Below are 16,316 nucleotides of genomic sequence, written 5' to 3'. Positions count from 1 at the left end.
CCTGGACATGGGAAACAATGTCGAGCAACAGATACACTGTAGACAGTGCATGCTAAGCATGTAATTATCAGAACATCAAAGCACCGTACAAGTATTTTTAAATACAGACATTCACATTCTTTCCTTCCCAGTGCAAGACTCGGGGATCATATTTGGATGTGGTGTTGATTTCTATTACAATAGTGATCCATTTACACAACAATATGTTCACAGTAAAGGGAGGAGTGCACTAAATCACAGAGGCATACATATGTCTACCAAGTCGGTGTAGTGAATACTTAGAAACTCATATCTGCAGGACCCTTACATGCACACAAGACACCTAGTTACTGAATCCTTGCTTTTAAGGCAGGTAATCAGAAAACAACATGAAATATAACAACCTGGTTATGTTGCACCAAGGCATTATTTCACAAGTAAGTCACAAGTCTTTGCACTCAAGTCCCAAGTCCTGAACTTTTAGTAAAACTACTAAACAGGTCAAAAAGCACTTTTCATCAAATGTAAATGCCATTTGAATTACCACCTGTAATCTTTGGCCAGCCCATTTGGCATACGGCCAAATGTTTTTTTTTTTTTCTTCTTAACAACCTGATCAGATCATCTTTGGTATCATTATTTTTTTTAAAATGGTCCTCAGTAACATTGGTTCTACATGGTTTTCTCCTGCAACTTGATTGGATGCTGTAGGATTGATGGCAACAAAGTGGATCTGGGGAATTAAGTGTCGACCTGCTGGGAGTTAATAACCTTAACGTTAGTTGATTCTTGAAATGAATTGATCCATGGTAACATCAATTTTCATCTTTGAGCTTTGAGGAAGGTATCAAGTTCTTTCAAGTCAAAAGGCCATGTGAACTCAGGAGTCATTGATGTTAAAGTGCAAGTGGAGAAAGTCTTTTCAAGGCTGGTCTAAAGTCATCAGAGTCCACACCTCTGCTGGTTTATATAAAGTCTTTGTTTATGAAGCTGATCAGTAACCAGGTTTCTTCTCTATCTTGTGCTGTGTTTTCGAACCAAGGCATGAGTTATGTAAGACATTGTAGCCGGAGGAGTTATATGGTCAGAGCATTTGGACTGACAGAACAGTGAGGTCAGGGTGTGTTACTTTTACCAAAACTCCTATTGTTCAGCTGTGGAAATGATCTTATTTACATTTATATTAGTTTCAACTTTATTTCGTCTGATTTAGAGTTGTTATTTTGGATCCACTGCTACAAATAATGATCATTCCTTTTCCTCACCGTGCTACTGATACAGGTCTGTACTATACAGATGCGCGTTTGTTAAAACCCTTTTGGAATCTAATAAAGGTTATACTTATAGATGACCAAGAAATCTGGTTTCTCCTGCAATAATCTAGCTGTGTTAATCAGGTTCCATTCAATTAAAGGGGTTTCTGTTTAATGTCTGAACTCAGTTTAATGCAGAAAGCTGCACACACCTAGACAACCTAATGAATGTTAATGCACCGCCAGACAGCAGCAAGCTAAAATATTAGCATCCTAATGCTGAAGTATCCTTGAGCCCAGAAACTGACTCCTTCTCTGTTGATGCTTCACTAAGTCCCGCCCTTCAAACTGCACAGACTGACTAATCCTAGTGTAGCATTGGCCAGTGTCAGACAACTATCTCTGCTCCATTGACTCTCCTGCAACGTTTCAGATTTTCAGGCTGGTTTAGTGGATTTGGGGCTGGACATGGTTACATGTTGTGTAATAGTGATGCTTACCTGGAGAGGTTGGAAGGAGATGTACGTTTCTAAAACTTAACCTTTCTACGTAAAAACCTGTGGAGCTAAAATTAGCAGAGTACATTAGCTCATCATTAACTAGCGTTAGCACCTCATAGTTATTAATATGGATAACTTGCACGCATGCTCGGAACATTCCAACATATAAAGCTGAAAGTTCTCCCCGGTCGCTGTCAGAACGTGTGACTTTTAAATCTTAGGTGTAACATGTTCGCTGCCTCTTTCTTTAGACTGCGTGTTTCCGGGAGGAGCGGGACGTGTTGGTAAACGGGGACTGCCAGTGGATCACCACCCTGCACTACGCCTTCCAGGACGACAATAATCTGGTAACACAGCTTTCTCTTTCTTCTCCTCTCTGAATGTGTGTGTGACCTCATAAGCGGGGAGTTGTTTTCACCATCATAAGTGTATTTCCAGAAATCCCTCTGCCAGGTTTTTAACCTTTCTCTGTGAACTTTTAACCTTTTACTTATCTGACGATCAACCCCGCCACACTTCATATGTTACAGCACATTCAAACTTTGGTACTTTCCAAAGCTACAACCACAGTCTTCTACCGAGTAGCTCCACCTGCCACTTGATTTGTAGAGAACAGCACCACCTCTTCATGATGGCTGGGGAGCTGCCAGACGCTGACCAGCACATTCACTTCTCACCACAGAGCACAACACGTAGAATAGGACTGCAGGAGATTGGGCAACAGAAGCGAACACGTCCAAAAGAACATTTACATAAAAGACCAAAAGAATGACTCTGGAGCTCGCTGACTGGTTGCAGGCAAAGCTCCGCCTGACTCTCATTGGCTGCTGGAGGCAGTCGTTGACTCTCTAACCTGACAGTCTGTCCTCTCTCTCTGTGTGTGACCCCGAGTTCAAATGCCAGGACTGCTTGTCATTCCAATTCCCACAATCTCACAACAAATGCTTCACCCTGGACTCTCCCCAAAGGCTTTAAAAATATACACCACTGCCCGTCCATCCCTCTATTTATAGCGAAACCCTCAAAAGTTAAGAACCGTTTAGGCGCTGGCAGCCTCACAGCCTCTCCACAGTAATGATACTGTGAGGAAAAAAAGAGAGTGAGGAAGGATGTAGATTGATCTTATGTTGTTTTCTGAATCATATCACTATTTCACACTATACTGATCTTTTCTGTTTGTGTCATTCCACTATCCACTTGGGTTAATTTCTCTTAATGTCTCATTAGCCGTGTTTCCATTCATATATCTTTAATGCACATTTTGAAGTATTGCATTAGAAAAGCTCTATGGAAAGGGCAACATTTTATAAAACTTCCTCAATTGGGAAACAAAGTTAATACGCTTGCTTAAGGTTTTTTTTATGCGTTTGAGTCCATGTGCTAAATGGGATAAGGAAATGCCTTTGCCGAATAAATTCTGACTAAGCAAATGTTTCACATGACTGATCAGCTGTTTCTGCAGTCAGCGTCTTCTTGGACATTCCCATAGTATATGGGTGCTTGTCTTTGTCTCTGGACAACATGAAACATGAAAGACCTATTAAAACTTCTCCTATTGAGACAAATGTCTCTCGTAGATGGTAAGATGACCATGGCGACTTGTCTTTTTGCCGATACAGAACCTTTTCTTCTTCTACTCTTCTTCTACCAAACTTTGCCGTAGTAGAGTTTATTATCTCCAAACCCGAGACATTTATGTCTCATTCTCACTCTCTCCGTCTGTCTCTTGTCTCTCCAGTATCTGGTCATGGACTACTATGTTGGTGGAGATCTGCTGACTCTGCTCAGTAAGTTTGAGGACCGGCTGCCAGAGGAGATGGCCAAGTTCTACCTGGCCGAGATGGTGCTGGCCATCGACTCCGTTCACCAGCTACACTACGTCCACAGGTGAGCAGCAGGCAGAATGTGTGTGTCTGGATAATTATTATTATTATTATTATTATTATTTCACTGGAGAGGAACAGACCGAGAGCCCCGATGATGGACGGTGCAGTGTGTTTACACGATTCTTGCCGTGTGAGCAGTTTTCCAGCTGTGGGAGTAACTGCAGCTGAATGAAAACAGTGTGAGAGTGTGTGTGAGCATTTTTGTCTTCAGTCATCACTGAAGACAGTCAATACATCTGAGTAGAGTATATTACAGAGTGTATTAGTGTGGGTTCCTGTGTGTGAACATTAGCATTTGAGTTCATGGGTGTGTGTGAGATGAAAATAACTGCTGTCAGATCATTTACTTAAATAAAACGACAAATACAAAATGTCACCACAAGTAAAAGTACTGCATTCTAAATCCTACTAAAGTATTATCAGCTGGATGTACTTCAAGTGGCTATAATCAGATTTTTGATAATAAAACCTCTCTTATGACTATGTGAAGACAATGTGAAAAGCTCCATAAAGCCGCCGTGCACTACCTGCAAACAGCAGACAGACTCAGTTAGAGACTAGCTGCTGGAGCATTTAGGAGTTAAATAGACACATCCAAATGGAAGACTAGTAACCAAGTTTGGGAGTTTTTACGGTATTACAGTGTAAAAGTATGGTAGGGGTGCAACGGGTCATAAAACTCAAGGGTTGGGATCGTATCACTGGTCGGATCAGGATAAAAAATGAAAAAGGGAGCAAATATAACTTTCAAGGTCCCTGATTGTGTTTTTTTTTTTTGCTTCATGATTCATATTGGCAGATATAGATTGTTTTGGTTGTTTTGTTTGGTCAAAGCAGCTGGTCTACAAGGCTTTAGATTTTTTTTTTTTTTTGCCACCATCCCAAAAATTATATAAACTGCTCTAAAGTCAGTAACCATCAAAAATTCTAAATTGTTTCCTTTTACTTTGTTATAGTCATCTATAGTGTTTAAAACATTAAAACACAAAATTCAAATGATTAGGAAAGAGATTGTATTTTTGATTACATATTTTTTTGTCTTCAGGAGTTTAATGATGTTTTATAAGCGACTTAGAGCTAGTGTCATTTCTAATATCTATTTCCTATTTCAGTTAAAACATCTCCTCTAAACAACTGGATTTATTCAAGTTTCTCATCAAAACTACATTTTACAAGATAACATTTGATCACATCATGGTAATGTTGTAATTTACATTTGCTCTATATTCATTTTTACCGAGCAGAGCCTGAACGCCTCATGATGTAAATAAACGGAACCTTTGTTTGTTAGCTGTTAGGGGTGCTTCTAACGTTACTAGCTCTCCTCTGTCAATATAAACACAGATTGGTTGTTTACTATGTAACATTATCATATATCACACAGAAAGCATGAATGCTGACGTCCTGATCGCATATTTTTTACTGAATATCACACTGTAATAGTTAAACTGTGTAATTGATCAGCGGTTCACATGCGTGCTGACCTATGAGGGGGATCCATACGGATCACTGATCAACAATGATCCTTAACATCACAACACTAAGGTATGATTTTCAATACAGTTCTGAATACAGACGCTCTGCGTTCTAGGATGCTCTGTATTTATTGCGACATTTCCCGCAGGCCTCTTGCCACCTGCAGCTGATTAAAGAGAAGCCAGTTAGCCCTGGAGTTGGCCAATGTTTTAAGATGGTCCTGCTTTTAAGGTGGATCAGCTATTCTCATTTTAGAGACAAGTAACTCCTCAGAGTTTTGCTCAGCACACCCTTCACAGCTTTTCTCAGCTGCCCCCTAGTGGCACGAGGAAAATCACGTATTGCGGGTTGAAAGTAAGAAACACTCTCAAAGCAGCATGTTCACACCTCACAGCCGTTCTCCTCTGCAACAAGGACGGCAAAATACTTTTTCAGCCAACAGAGGATGCCCTTGGGAGCAGGAAGTTTGGCTTTGCCAAACAGGAAGTGGTCACATCGGCATGTTAACACAATTACAGTGCTGCATACGCCGGGGGGGGGCTCGTCAAAGCAATTTAGTTCAAAGGGCAAAGGAAAGGATGGATAGACAGACGGAAAGATGAGAGGGATGGATAGAGAACAAGGGAGGGTCAGAGAAAGGGAATGATAAAGCGGGGCTACTCGGTGGGAAGACGCTTTGGGTGTGTCTGCAGTCACTCTGATGTCTAATACGCCACGGGAAAATCTGACGGAAAGGAACGTACTGAGGGACACGACAGACTTAAACAGAGATGTAGATATAAGTGTATATGTAAAGAAAGGGAGGGAATGAGAAGGGACCAGGGAGCCACTAATTGCATGGTGTTATCTGGGGGCCGTGGGTGGGGGTTGGCGGCTGAGACGGAGATGGAAGGAAGGAAGGGAAAAAAAAAAAGGGACAGGGAGGAGGGGACGACACCGTTTTCTCCTCGTGGACGTTTTGGGATAGTAATGATGGGGTTTGAGAGGTGTGTGGGTGGGGGTGTGGTGCCGTTCCCTCCCCCTTGTACAAACCCCCCACAGCTCCCCCCTGCTCTCTATTTTTCACTTGCACGCATACTCGTGGGAGTTTTGCACACATGCTTTGTAGATGGGTGGAGACGGCCAGGCAGGTCCCCTGAGGAGGGCGTGTCCCATTGGCGGGTCGTGTGTGTGTGTTGTGTGTGTGTGTGTTTGTCTCAGGGATAGTGTGCATGTGTGCGTTCGGTGTGTTTTCTTCTGAGTACACTGCATTAACCCCGTAATTGAAAGGCTCTCATGTCCATTAAGGGAAAACCAACCACCCTCAATTCATGGCTCACTTTCAGTTACACCAAACACACAGCACCAGTCTGCTGCTGGGAATATAAATGGGAAGGTTGTGACAGAACTGCCGTGTAATGCTTTCCCCGCTTTTCTCCTGGGAAACACAATTGTCTGTGAGGCCAGTTTGGACTTAATGCAATCACCAAACTATCGAAACATAGACGGACCGTGGAAATATTATTGACAAGTCCCTTACTTCTTCGTCCTCTGGACTGGTTGGCCCTCCCTCACATTCTTTTGACAAAGAAACATTTATTTTGAATGTTTTTAAACTAAGATTCTGTCCAGATTTTACAAGGGGCACCTTTTTAAAGACCGTAAAAGCTTTCTAGTAGCACAGTCCTTAAATTATACATATAAGACAACCCTGATAATAAGATGGCCCTTTTAGAGATAAGGAACATTTTGAGGAGGCAGATACCGTGTTTAATGGCTTTCACATGTATTGTCACATGAAATTATAGAAGAAAGTATTTGTCAAACTGCCATGTTAGCATTTCAAAGAGAGTCAGCATTAACCAGTGAATGCAGCTGTGCGGTTGTAAGCTTTGATCTTAGTAAGAGCTAGATATCAGCCAGACTGGTCCTGTATGGAGTCAGCAAAAATCCAAAATCTGAGCTGCTAGCAGACATTCTTTCACTCTGTCATCTTTTATTTTTCTGTCAGATTAGCGTTTTCTTCTCCAGCTCCTCATCCTGACATTCAGTTACACTGGAAAATTCTTTGCGGCTTGACAGAAGATACTATTCCTCGTCTGTTATAGCTGTGAAGATTTGTTTGTAGCAAAACGTGCTACACAAGCATAGAGTAGCTCCTGTTTGTTAAACTGGGATAACTAAACACTTGAACAGCTCTTTACTGTCTCCATGAACAGACACAATAAAACCCTAGCAAAGAAATTCCCCTAATGTGTGCTGTTTCTTGTATGTTGAAGTAGTTGACCTTGCCACGTTGCTGGCCCATTTGAAAATGATATCTGCAGTCCTGTTGACGCTGATGAAGTTGAAAAGAGCCCAGAATGAAATAAATGAGGAGCAAAGAGCCTCGGGGTCAACCTTCTGTCCCCTAAGCCTGGTCCCATGAGATCCAGAGTGTGTTAGAGTCAAATGCAAAGTGGACACTGTGTGTGTGTGTGTGTGTGTGTGTGTGTGTGTGTGTGTGTGTGTGTGTGTGTGTGTGTGTGTGTGTGTGTGTGTGTGTGTGTGTGTGTGTGTGTGTGTGTGTGTGTGTGTGTGTGTGTGTGTGTGTGTGTGTGTGTGTGTGTGTGTGTGTGTGTGTGTGTGTGTGAATTTATTCAGTGGTCAGTGATCTCCGTGGCCTCCCAGAGGGGCCGGACAAACGTTTCAATAGGCCATCTCAGCATGGCTTTGTGCTGCCGAGCACCGCATCTGTCTGCCACGGGTGAGCCTGTGTGTGTGTGTGTGTGTGTGAGACACACTGCGTGAGATGGGGGGATTCTGACGGAGTGAGAGTGGAGGCGGGGGTTGGTGCAAATGGACAGCTGTGTGTGTGGATGGACAGAGGGAAAACTCCTTGAGAGAGAAGAATAAGATGTCATGAAAGGAGCTGACAGTTAACATATTTTCTGAGTGGGGTCTTACTACTGTAGAATACTTTGTCGGTGTATGTGTGTGCGGCGGTGTGTGTTTTCCTTTTGATTGCAGCCTTTGTGTGTTTTTTATTATTGACCTGGGCCATGTGTCTCTTCACAGCTCAGTGATCTAAAGCCGCGTTTCCGCCAAGAACTTCCTGGTAATTTCAGTCCTGGGAGCTAGAAGGTTCCTGCAGACCTGGAGACTGACGAGTTCTGCTGGTGTTCACAGGGGTTAACACAATCTGCAGCCTGCAGTTCAGAGTGCTCGCCCGTTTCATCTAAAAAAACAAAACAGCCTTGGTTTCACTGTGACATTTACGGCTGCATAGTTTTTACTGATGCACTTTGTATGTAATGAGGAGGAAAATAAAATTAAGAGCGTCTGTCTTCACAGAAAAGCATCAGTCGAGTTTTTGATGGTTATTTATTTGTGCTTTAGAACATAATTCCGGAGAAACAATCAGATAATAAGACCAAAGCACCATCGCATTAGTTCACTCATTCCTCTCATTTTTTTAAATTAGTAAGGAAGTGGACCGCAAAGCCTAACTTTACTTTTACTGTCCTCAAACTTAGTGAAATACCCTTCCTTTTCCTAAAACGATCAGTATTACAAGAGTTGAACGGCGGCACTGTCTGTGTTCGCCCAGTCAGCGTCGGTCATCCCTGCAAACCCCACCGTGAACGTTCCTGTATTTTCAGAAAGTTCTACCCAAAGACTGGGGCCTTTAGGTGGTTAAAATGTCCCCGGAACTTTATGTAGACCCTGGTCCTGAGGTCAAAACACAATGAGTTACTAATTATTAACTCTTATATTCTCCACCTTTATAGAAATGGACACTAGGGATGCCAGAAGTCACAGTAGCTCTTTGAAGCATGAGTCAATGAACGCTTGGCCGGAGCACTGTGGACACGCCTTGTCGTGTGCATTCTCCAGTGCTGCTGCAGGCCACTTTTGTGTGCGTATTGCGAGGTGGCGTCCAGATGGCCCTCACAGATGGACGCCGCGGTCTTAAGAGGAGATTACCTCCCGCTATTCTCGTCCCTGCGCTGCTCCTTAAGACCACAGAAGTCCTGTGACACAGTAGCCCAATTATATGCGCTAACCAGCATAGCCTAGCACTAGCTTAGCGCCGCCGGCCACTCTGGGTTTTGTCCATGTGTGGAGGGCTAAACGTGAGTCAGCTCCTGTGATGGTAGCCTCCAGCGGTGTGAGCTGGGGGCTTTCATGTGGCTGCCCTGATGATCAGAGGGCTCATCACAACAGTTGACCTGAGACACATTCAGGAAAGATGATTTTGGGTGCAGCTGGGGAAAAAGTTGATGTTTGGTGTCTGAATGAGAAAAAAGGGGTCAGGGAGATTTGGGAAAGGAGGAAGGCTTTAGAGATACAATTGCTGCTAAAAAAAGGGGAAGAGAGGGGAGTGGGTAGACGGTGGCTTTGAAGAGTTGTAAATGGTTTATCAGCAGCAGCACCAGAACCCCTCTCCCTTACCCCCACTGTGATGCTGGTCCTCCACAAACACGGACAGGCGAGGGTCAACTCAACCAGTGTGTGTGTGTGTGTGTGTGTGTGTGTGTGTGTGTGTGTGTGTGTGTGTGTGTGTGTGTGTGTGTGTGTGTGTGTGTGTGTGTGTGTGTGTGTGTGTGTGTGTGTGTGTGTGTGTGTGTGTGTGTGTGTGTGTGTGTGTGACTGTGACTGTATATATATATATATGAGTGTGTGTATATATGTATGTATATATATATATATATATATATGTGTGTGTATATATGTATATATGTGTGTATATATATATGTGTGTATATATGTGTTCCAGATTCTGTGTGTATGTGGTGATGGATATGTGTGTATACATGTATATATATGGTGTATACATGTATTTATATACAGTGGGTGAAATTGGGTCTGTAAGTAAAATATTCAGACCCCTTTAAATTTTTCACCCTTTGTTTCATTGCAGCCATTTGCTAAAATCGAAAAAGTTCATTTTTTTTATTGTTTGCATTTAATTAATGTACACTCAGCAACCCATCTTGACAGAAAAAAACAGAAATTAGAAATTTTTGCAAATTTATTAAAAAGAAAAACTGAAATATCACATGGTCATAAGTATTCAGACCCTTTGCTCAGTATTGAGTAGAAGCACCCTTTTGAGCTAGTACAGCCATGAGTCTTCTTGGGAATGATGCAACAAGTTTCTCACACCTGGATTTGGGGATCCTCTGCCATTCTTCCTTGCAGATCCTCTCCAGTTCTGTCAGGTTGGATGGTGAACGTTGGTGGACAGCCATTTTCAGGTCTCTCCAGAGATGCTCAATTGGGTTTAGGTCAGGGCTCTGGCTGGGCCAGTCAAGAATGGTCACAGACTTGTTCCGAAGCCACTCCTTTGTTATTTTAGCTGTGTGCTTCGGGTCATTGTCTTATGTTGGAAGGTGAACCTTCGGCCCAGTCTGAGGTCCTGAGCACTCTGGAGGAGGTTTTCTTCCAGGATATCTCTGTACTTGGCCGCATTCATCTTTCCTTCAATTGCAACCAGTCGTCCTGTCCCTGCAGCTGAAAAACACCCCCATAGCATGATGCTGCCACCACCATGTTTCACTGTTGGGATTGTATTGGGCAGGTGATGAGCAGTGCCTGGTTTTCTCCACACATACCGCTTAGAATTAACGCCAAAAGTTCAATCTTGGTCTCAGAAATCTTATTTCTCATAGTTTGGGAGTCCTCCATGTGTTTTTTGGCAAACTCTATGAGGCTTTCATATGTCTTGCACTGAGGAGAGGCTTCCGTCGGGCCACTCTGCCATAAAGCCCAGACTGGTGGAGGGCTGCAGTGATAGTTGACTTTGTGGAACTTTCTCCCATCTCCCTACTGCATCTCTGGAGCTCAGCCACAGTGATCTTTGGGTTCTTCTTTACCTCTCTCACCAAGGCTCTTCTCCCACGATTGCTCAGTTTGGCTGGACGGCCAGGTCTAGGAAGAGTTCTGGTCATCCCATACTTCTTCCATTTAAGGATTATGGAGGCCACTGTGCTCTTAGGAACCTTGAGTGCTGCAGAAATTCTTTTGTAACCTTGGCCAGATCTGTGCCTTGCCAATTCTGTCTCTGAGCTCCTTGGGCAGTTCCTTCGACCTCATGATTCTCATTTGTTCTGACATGCACTGTGAGCTGTAAGGTCTTATAAACAGGTGTGTGCCTTTCCTAATCAAGTCCAATCAGTTTAATTAAACACAGCTGGACTCCAATGAAGGAGTAGAACCATCTCAAGGAGGATCAGAAGAAATGGACAGCATGTGAGTTAAATATGAGTGTCACAGCAAAGGGTCTGAATACTTATGACCATGTGATATTTCAGTTTTTCTTTTTTAATAAATTTGCAAAAATTTCTACATTTCTGTTTTTTTCTGTCAAGATGGGTTGCTGAGTGTACATTAATGCGAAAAAAAAAAAATGAACTTTTTCGATTTTAGCAAATGGCTGCAATGAAACAAAGAGTGAAAAATTTAAAGGGGTCTGAATATTTCCGTACCCACTTATGTGGTATCTGTATATTTATGTGTGTAACTTTCAGACTGGCCTGTGTCCTCCTAAAACTTTTGCAAATCCGATTTTCTAAAAATATTGAAGCCTGCGTTCAAGTTGCTGACTTGCTGGCTGTCTTCTTCTTCCCTGCCTTTTCTGGTGTATTGATGCATTTCTTGGCACATTACCGCCATCTGTTGGGTCTGTATTTTGAGTCACCAGCATGATTCTGTGTGTGCATATTTGTCCAAGAACAACAAAGCAGAGACCCACTCATAAAAATCACAGTGCTGCAAGTGGTCAAAAACTCCACAGGGCCCTTTTTAAGTTATTGTTTGCATTTAATGAAACAGAATGGACAGCTCTTCTCAAGGCTGAACATGTTCCAGAAGTTCTGTTTACAACATTATACTATTGCAAGCCAAAGACTGCTTTTTTCCACCACCGTGTATGCCCAAGTGTGTGTCCCCAAGCTTTCTATTATGTGTTTGTTTGAAGTGTAGAAACCAAGATGAATGCTCTTCTAGAAACATCACATTTTTTATCAGAGCAATCCCATGTCTTCAAGCTTTAAACAAGCCCTATTATGCTATTTTCCGGGTGCATATTTTTATCTCAAGTTACAATTACAACATGTTTACATGCATTAATGCTCATAATCTGCCTTGTTTTTCTCATCCTGGCTGTCCTGCAACACCTCTTCTCACCCTCTCTCTGAAATGCTCCATTGTAGCGCTTGCTCCTCCCTCCAGAAAGCAACGTCTGCCCTGATTGGTCAGCTAGCCCGCTCTGTTGTGATTAGTCAATGTTTCACATTTCTAAAAACTCTTCCTCCGGACCTTCAGCTCCTTCTCTCTTTTGTTGTTTGAGGGCCAAACTAAGTGAGTTTTACGTCACTTCCGTTACATTATGACCTCATAAAGTTACAGAAGTGAAGGAGAGAATTCAATGAAGCCGTTACAGGCAGCTCAGGAGCAGTGATTCTGAGGGGGAGGGTAACTTCTTTTAGGCGTGGACTTCAGGTTTTATACTCTACGGACCTTTTAAATGTACAAAAAATATATATAACACACTAAAGGAGAGTGAAATAGCGGAAAAGCATAATAGGGCCTCTTTAAGCTCTCTCTGATAGTATGACGCGAGTATACGTCCTGTCCGTTGTTTATGTGTTAAATTCTTACTCCAGATTGTCTGCGTGAATGTATGATCTTGTGTACAGTATGTGGTTCCCATCATAAAGGCTAAATACAGTATCTGCTTTGACAAATTATGTCCAATCTGGAAGTCATCTGTGAGCAGTCAGGATCTTTAAAAAGTAACCCATGATGCAAGCAGTGATTTAGTTAAAGTAAGTGTCAATTATATTTATATACATATAAATATACATGTTTTGGAGCCCGGCTTTTATGAGTCTACACAAGTCATATATGTGCACATATTGCCTTAATCCAGGGTTTTATAGCTTGGTGATATAGTGGTGTATCTAAAGTGATAGCTAAACCAGCCCCTGCTGCAGTCCCATGAGATGGGACTATTAACACTACTGGAAAATGACAGGGCCTTCACATGTGGCTTTGAAGAGGTCTCTAGCTGGAGACATAACATCAAAGACATCCTCAAAGCCAATTCTCGTCTGCTCACTCTTTTACAGGAACATAGTCTCATGTGTTTAGTGAGTAGTTAAGAAGTGTTAAGGAAAAATTCAAATTGGAATGTGGGAATTTTATGCGCTTTAAAGGAACACTTCACCCACAGAATGACCTTGTGTAATTCTGTTTTCTCTTGATTTCTTGAAGGAAACTTTTTTTCTTTTTGTTTTATGTCGTGCATCCAACGTGAACGAAGAATAGAAAAAAACTTTTACAAACTGAAGTAAATCGGTGACGCGTTTAACAACAGCAAAACCATATCAAACAGCAAGCTGTTCCGTTTATTTTCTGTGACCAGTGTTACGTCAGCATGAAAACATGGTGGAATTAGCAAGCTAACATTAGCTAGCTAACTAGCCAGCTGCTAAAAGAGTAAAATTAAAACACTTAAAGCTTCATCTACACACTCTTGTCCCAGCATAGGAAAAGCACATCGCTATCTCCAGATAATCAGTCATTAACTCTGATTCAACAGATGTTGTAATGTGCTGATAGCTTCATTTGCACTCCTCAGAAGGAGAGAACCGGCTTGTGCTGTGATTACAATGCTTCACTGCGGTTACTGAAAAAGTAAAACTCTAGACGCTGTTGAGAGAGACGAGGAGGTGTGATCAGAGGACGTTAACATTATTTTATTTCATGCTGTAGATTATTCCCAAATAGTCGACTCTGACTCAGACAGTAGATGGCTTTTTGAGACATTTTTAACCGTTAAATTCAGATTTTTATAAATTTGATAAGAAATGTCAGTGTTAACACCAGCCCACAGTCATATCATTTTGTTTACAGCTTTAAAACATGTTTAAGTTTACGACAACTCGCATTTATTCCAATATTTATTGGAGACAGCTCTTTTGTTTGAAGCCAAATCTAAAAATGCACACACTGTAATGTTTGAAAAGTGCAAGTTCAAGCCACTGTCATTAGCAAAGATAGAAGTGAGGCGATTCTCGTAGTCCCAACGACTGTGATGATGAGCCACTGGACAGTTTAAACATTCAGAATGTGGGCAGCCTGTTGGAGGCTGTGGAGTTAGACATTTTTTCTTTTTCTGTTTCATCACATCCACTCATCCACTTGTTATTAGTATCGATATTAGTATGTGATTCGTGTGTGGGAGAGCGGGGGTGTGTGCTTGTGTTGGCCGTCAGATTTGTTATTTTAGGCAGAGTCATGCTCACATTGCTGCCCAGAAATAGTAGCAGGTCACTTCTGTGAAGTGTGTGAGTGGCATTTCTGTGCGACTGTGTGTGTTTTTGTTTGTGTGTGTGTGTCTGTGCTTTTGACACTACAGAGTGTCTATGCGCCCTCCTCCATACCTTGTGTATTGGTCCGTGTCGTGGTTCACTGTGTTGATAAGAGGGCCTCAGGCACGGGGCTGGACAGGGTCTGCCCTCAGGGCGACTCAGTGGAATGGTCGGGCAAGGACAGAGGCTATATTTAGCCACGATGTTGGGACACAGAGACGTCTCTGTTTCATACCAGTCCAGGCCAGCAATCATTGGGGATGTTTAGTATGATTTTTACAAATGTTAAAACATGGATTTTAACCACAGATGAGTTCAGTCTTGGATGAAACGGAAGCAAACGATACCTTTTTTAACTCGAGTAGCACACGCTGAGAATTCTCCACCATGGACAAAGAGACTAGACTAGACCAGGCCAGAGATCTACATCAGCACCTACATCAGACAATATAACAAGCAGCCCGACACAAACCACCAGTCAGTGGCCACCTGTTATAAATCCTGAAGAATCTCCAGCACCTTATTCCCTTTAGGATAAGGTTTAAGTTTGTTGGCACCTTTACTTACAGTAAACAATGTTTCATACTGTTGTAAATAATGCAAAACTAACAGAGCTACTTCTTGGACAGATCTATCTTGAAAAATAACCAGCAGCTATTTTCTATAATCAACTATTTACCAGCTGATCCAGCTGGTAAACAGAAAACCCCCTGTAACAACGAATCCTACCAGCTGGATTCAAGCCAGAGTCTGTATCTACATTATAAACCCGTCATCAGCAGTAGTAATGCAGAGCAGATGCAGGTTGAGAGGGAATTCTACAGTGGCTGCCGTGTGCACATCTGTGAAAGAATGTGTTGTCAGTAATCCCCCCCCTCAGTCGGTCTCTGTTCACAAACATTGAAGGAGAATTCTCTTTAGGACACAGGGGCTTTTTTTTGTGAGTGGGAGGGTGTTTGTGCATCACATATTTCCTCAACTGGAGTGCATGAGTGTTCTGCAGTACAGTAAGTCTGTACTACACACACACACACACACACACACACACACACACACACACACACACACACGCACACGCACACACACACACTTTCTGCACAGCTAATTCCCACAATATTTTCCAGTGTTGATTCTTTCCTGTGGTCAATTTTAGAGTTGTCACGGCGCTGATAAATGGGGAAGGGGGAAATTACACTTATTTAATCATAACTACATCTGAATTATCGCACGCTAGCTTTACAGGCAAGTTGAGACAGTTAAATTTCCCCAGGTTATGTAATTTAGTTTGATAATAATTGATGTGGTAATATGAGAACAGGCTTGTGTGTTTTGAATGTCCTATAGGTGTTGTTTTGTTTGGAAGTGGTTTTCCTCATCTTCTTCATTCTGCTCTGAGGAATCACTGCTCACTTTGTCTTCTCCCCTCTTTTTCTCCCTCGTCTTCTTTCAGGGACATTAAGCCCGACAACATTTTGCTGGATATGAACGGCCACATCCGCCTGGCCGACTTCGGCTCCTGCCTAAAGCTCATGGAGGACGGGACGGTACGTTTTCTTTTTTTTCTTTTTTTTTTACCACACTGCTGCTGATGCCTCCTCCTCCGGTCCAAAGCAAACATACCAGAGCTTTACTGACCTCCTCGTCAACCCCCCCGGGGTCTCCCAGGAGGAGTGTGTGGTTCAGCTGCTTGGCTTTGGCTGCAGTTTAGGATTCAGACAAAGAGAAAATAAATGTTCCCCTCAGGTGTTACATAACAGAAGAACGACAGGATGAAATAGATGATCAGAGAAGTGCCTGACTATGTCCCTCCAATGTTAATATAGTGAAGAGGTTATGTGATCATTTGGAAAAATAAATTTAGGGGTTGTTGGACACTTTGTCTCG

General features: G+C 42.4%; 1 protein-coding gene across 4 annotated transcripts in view; it reads left to right on the top strand.

The window, feature by feature from the left end:
- cdc42bpab (CDC42 binding protein kinase alpha (DMPK-like) b) overlaps positions 1 to 16,316 on the top strand; it is an 80,836-nt gene that overhangs the window by 39,199 nt on the left and 25,321 nt on the right. For all 4 annotated transcript variants that reach the window (XM_054618999.1, XM_054619000.1, XM_054618998.1 and 1 more), the window contains exons 5-7: positions 1,984 to 2,079; positions 3,471 to 3,619; positions 15,883 to 15,976. In XM_054618999.1, the coding sequence (XP_054474974.1) occupies positions 1,984 to 2,079; positions 3,471 to 3,619; positions 15,883 to 15,976 (339 nt within the window). The remainder of the gene's footprint in view (positions 1 to 1,983; positions 2,080 to 3,470; positions 3,620 to 15,882; positions 15,977 to 16,316) is intronic.

Source organism: Anoplopoma fimbria, chromosome 18 (assembly GCF_027596085.1).
Source record: "Anoplopoma fimbria isolate UVic2021 breed Golden Eagle Sablefish chromosome 18, Afim_UVic_2022, whole genome shotgun sequence".
NCBI classification, from domain to species: Eukaryota; Metazoa; Chordata; class Actinopteri; order Perciformes; family Anoplopomatidae; genus Anoplopoma; species Anoplopoma fimbria.
Note: the sequence above shows the minus strand (reverse complement) of the source record. Positions and strands in the feature narration are given on the sequence as shown.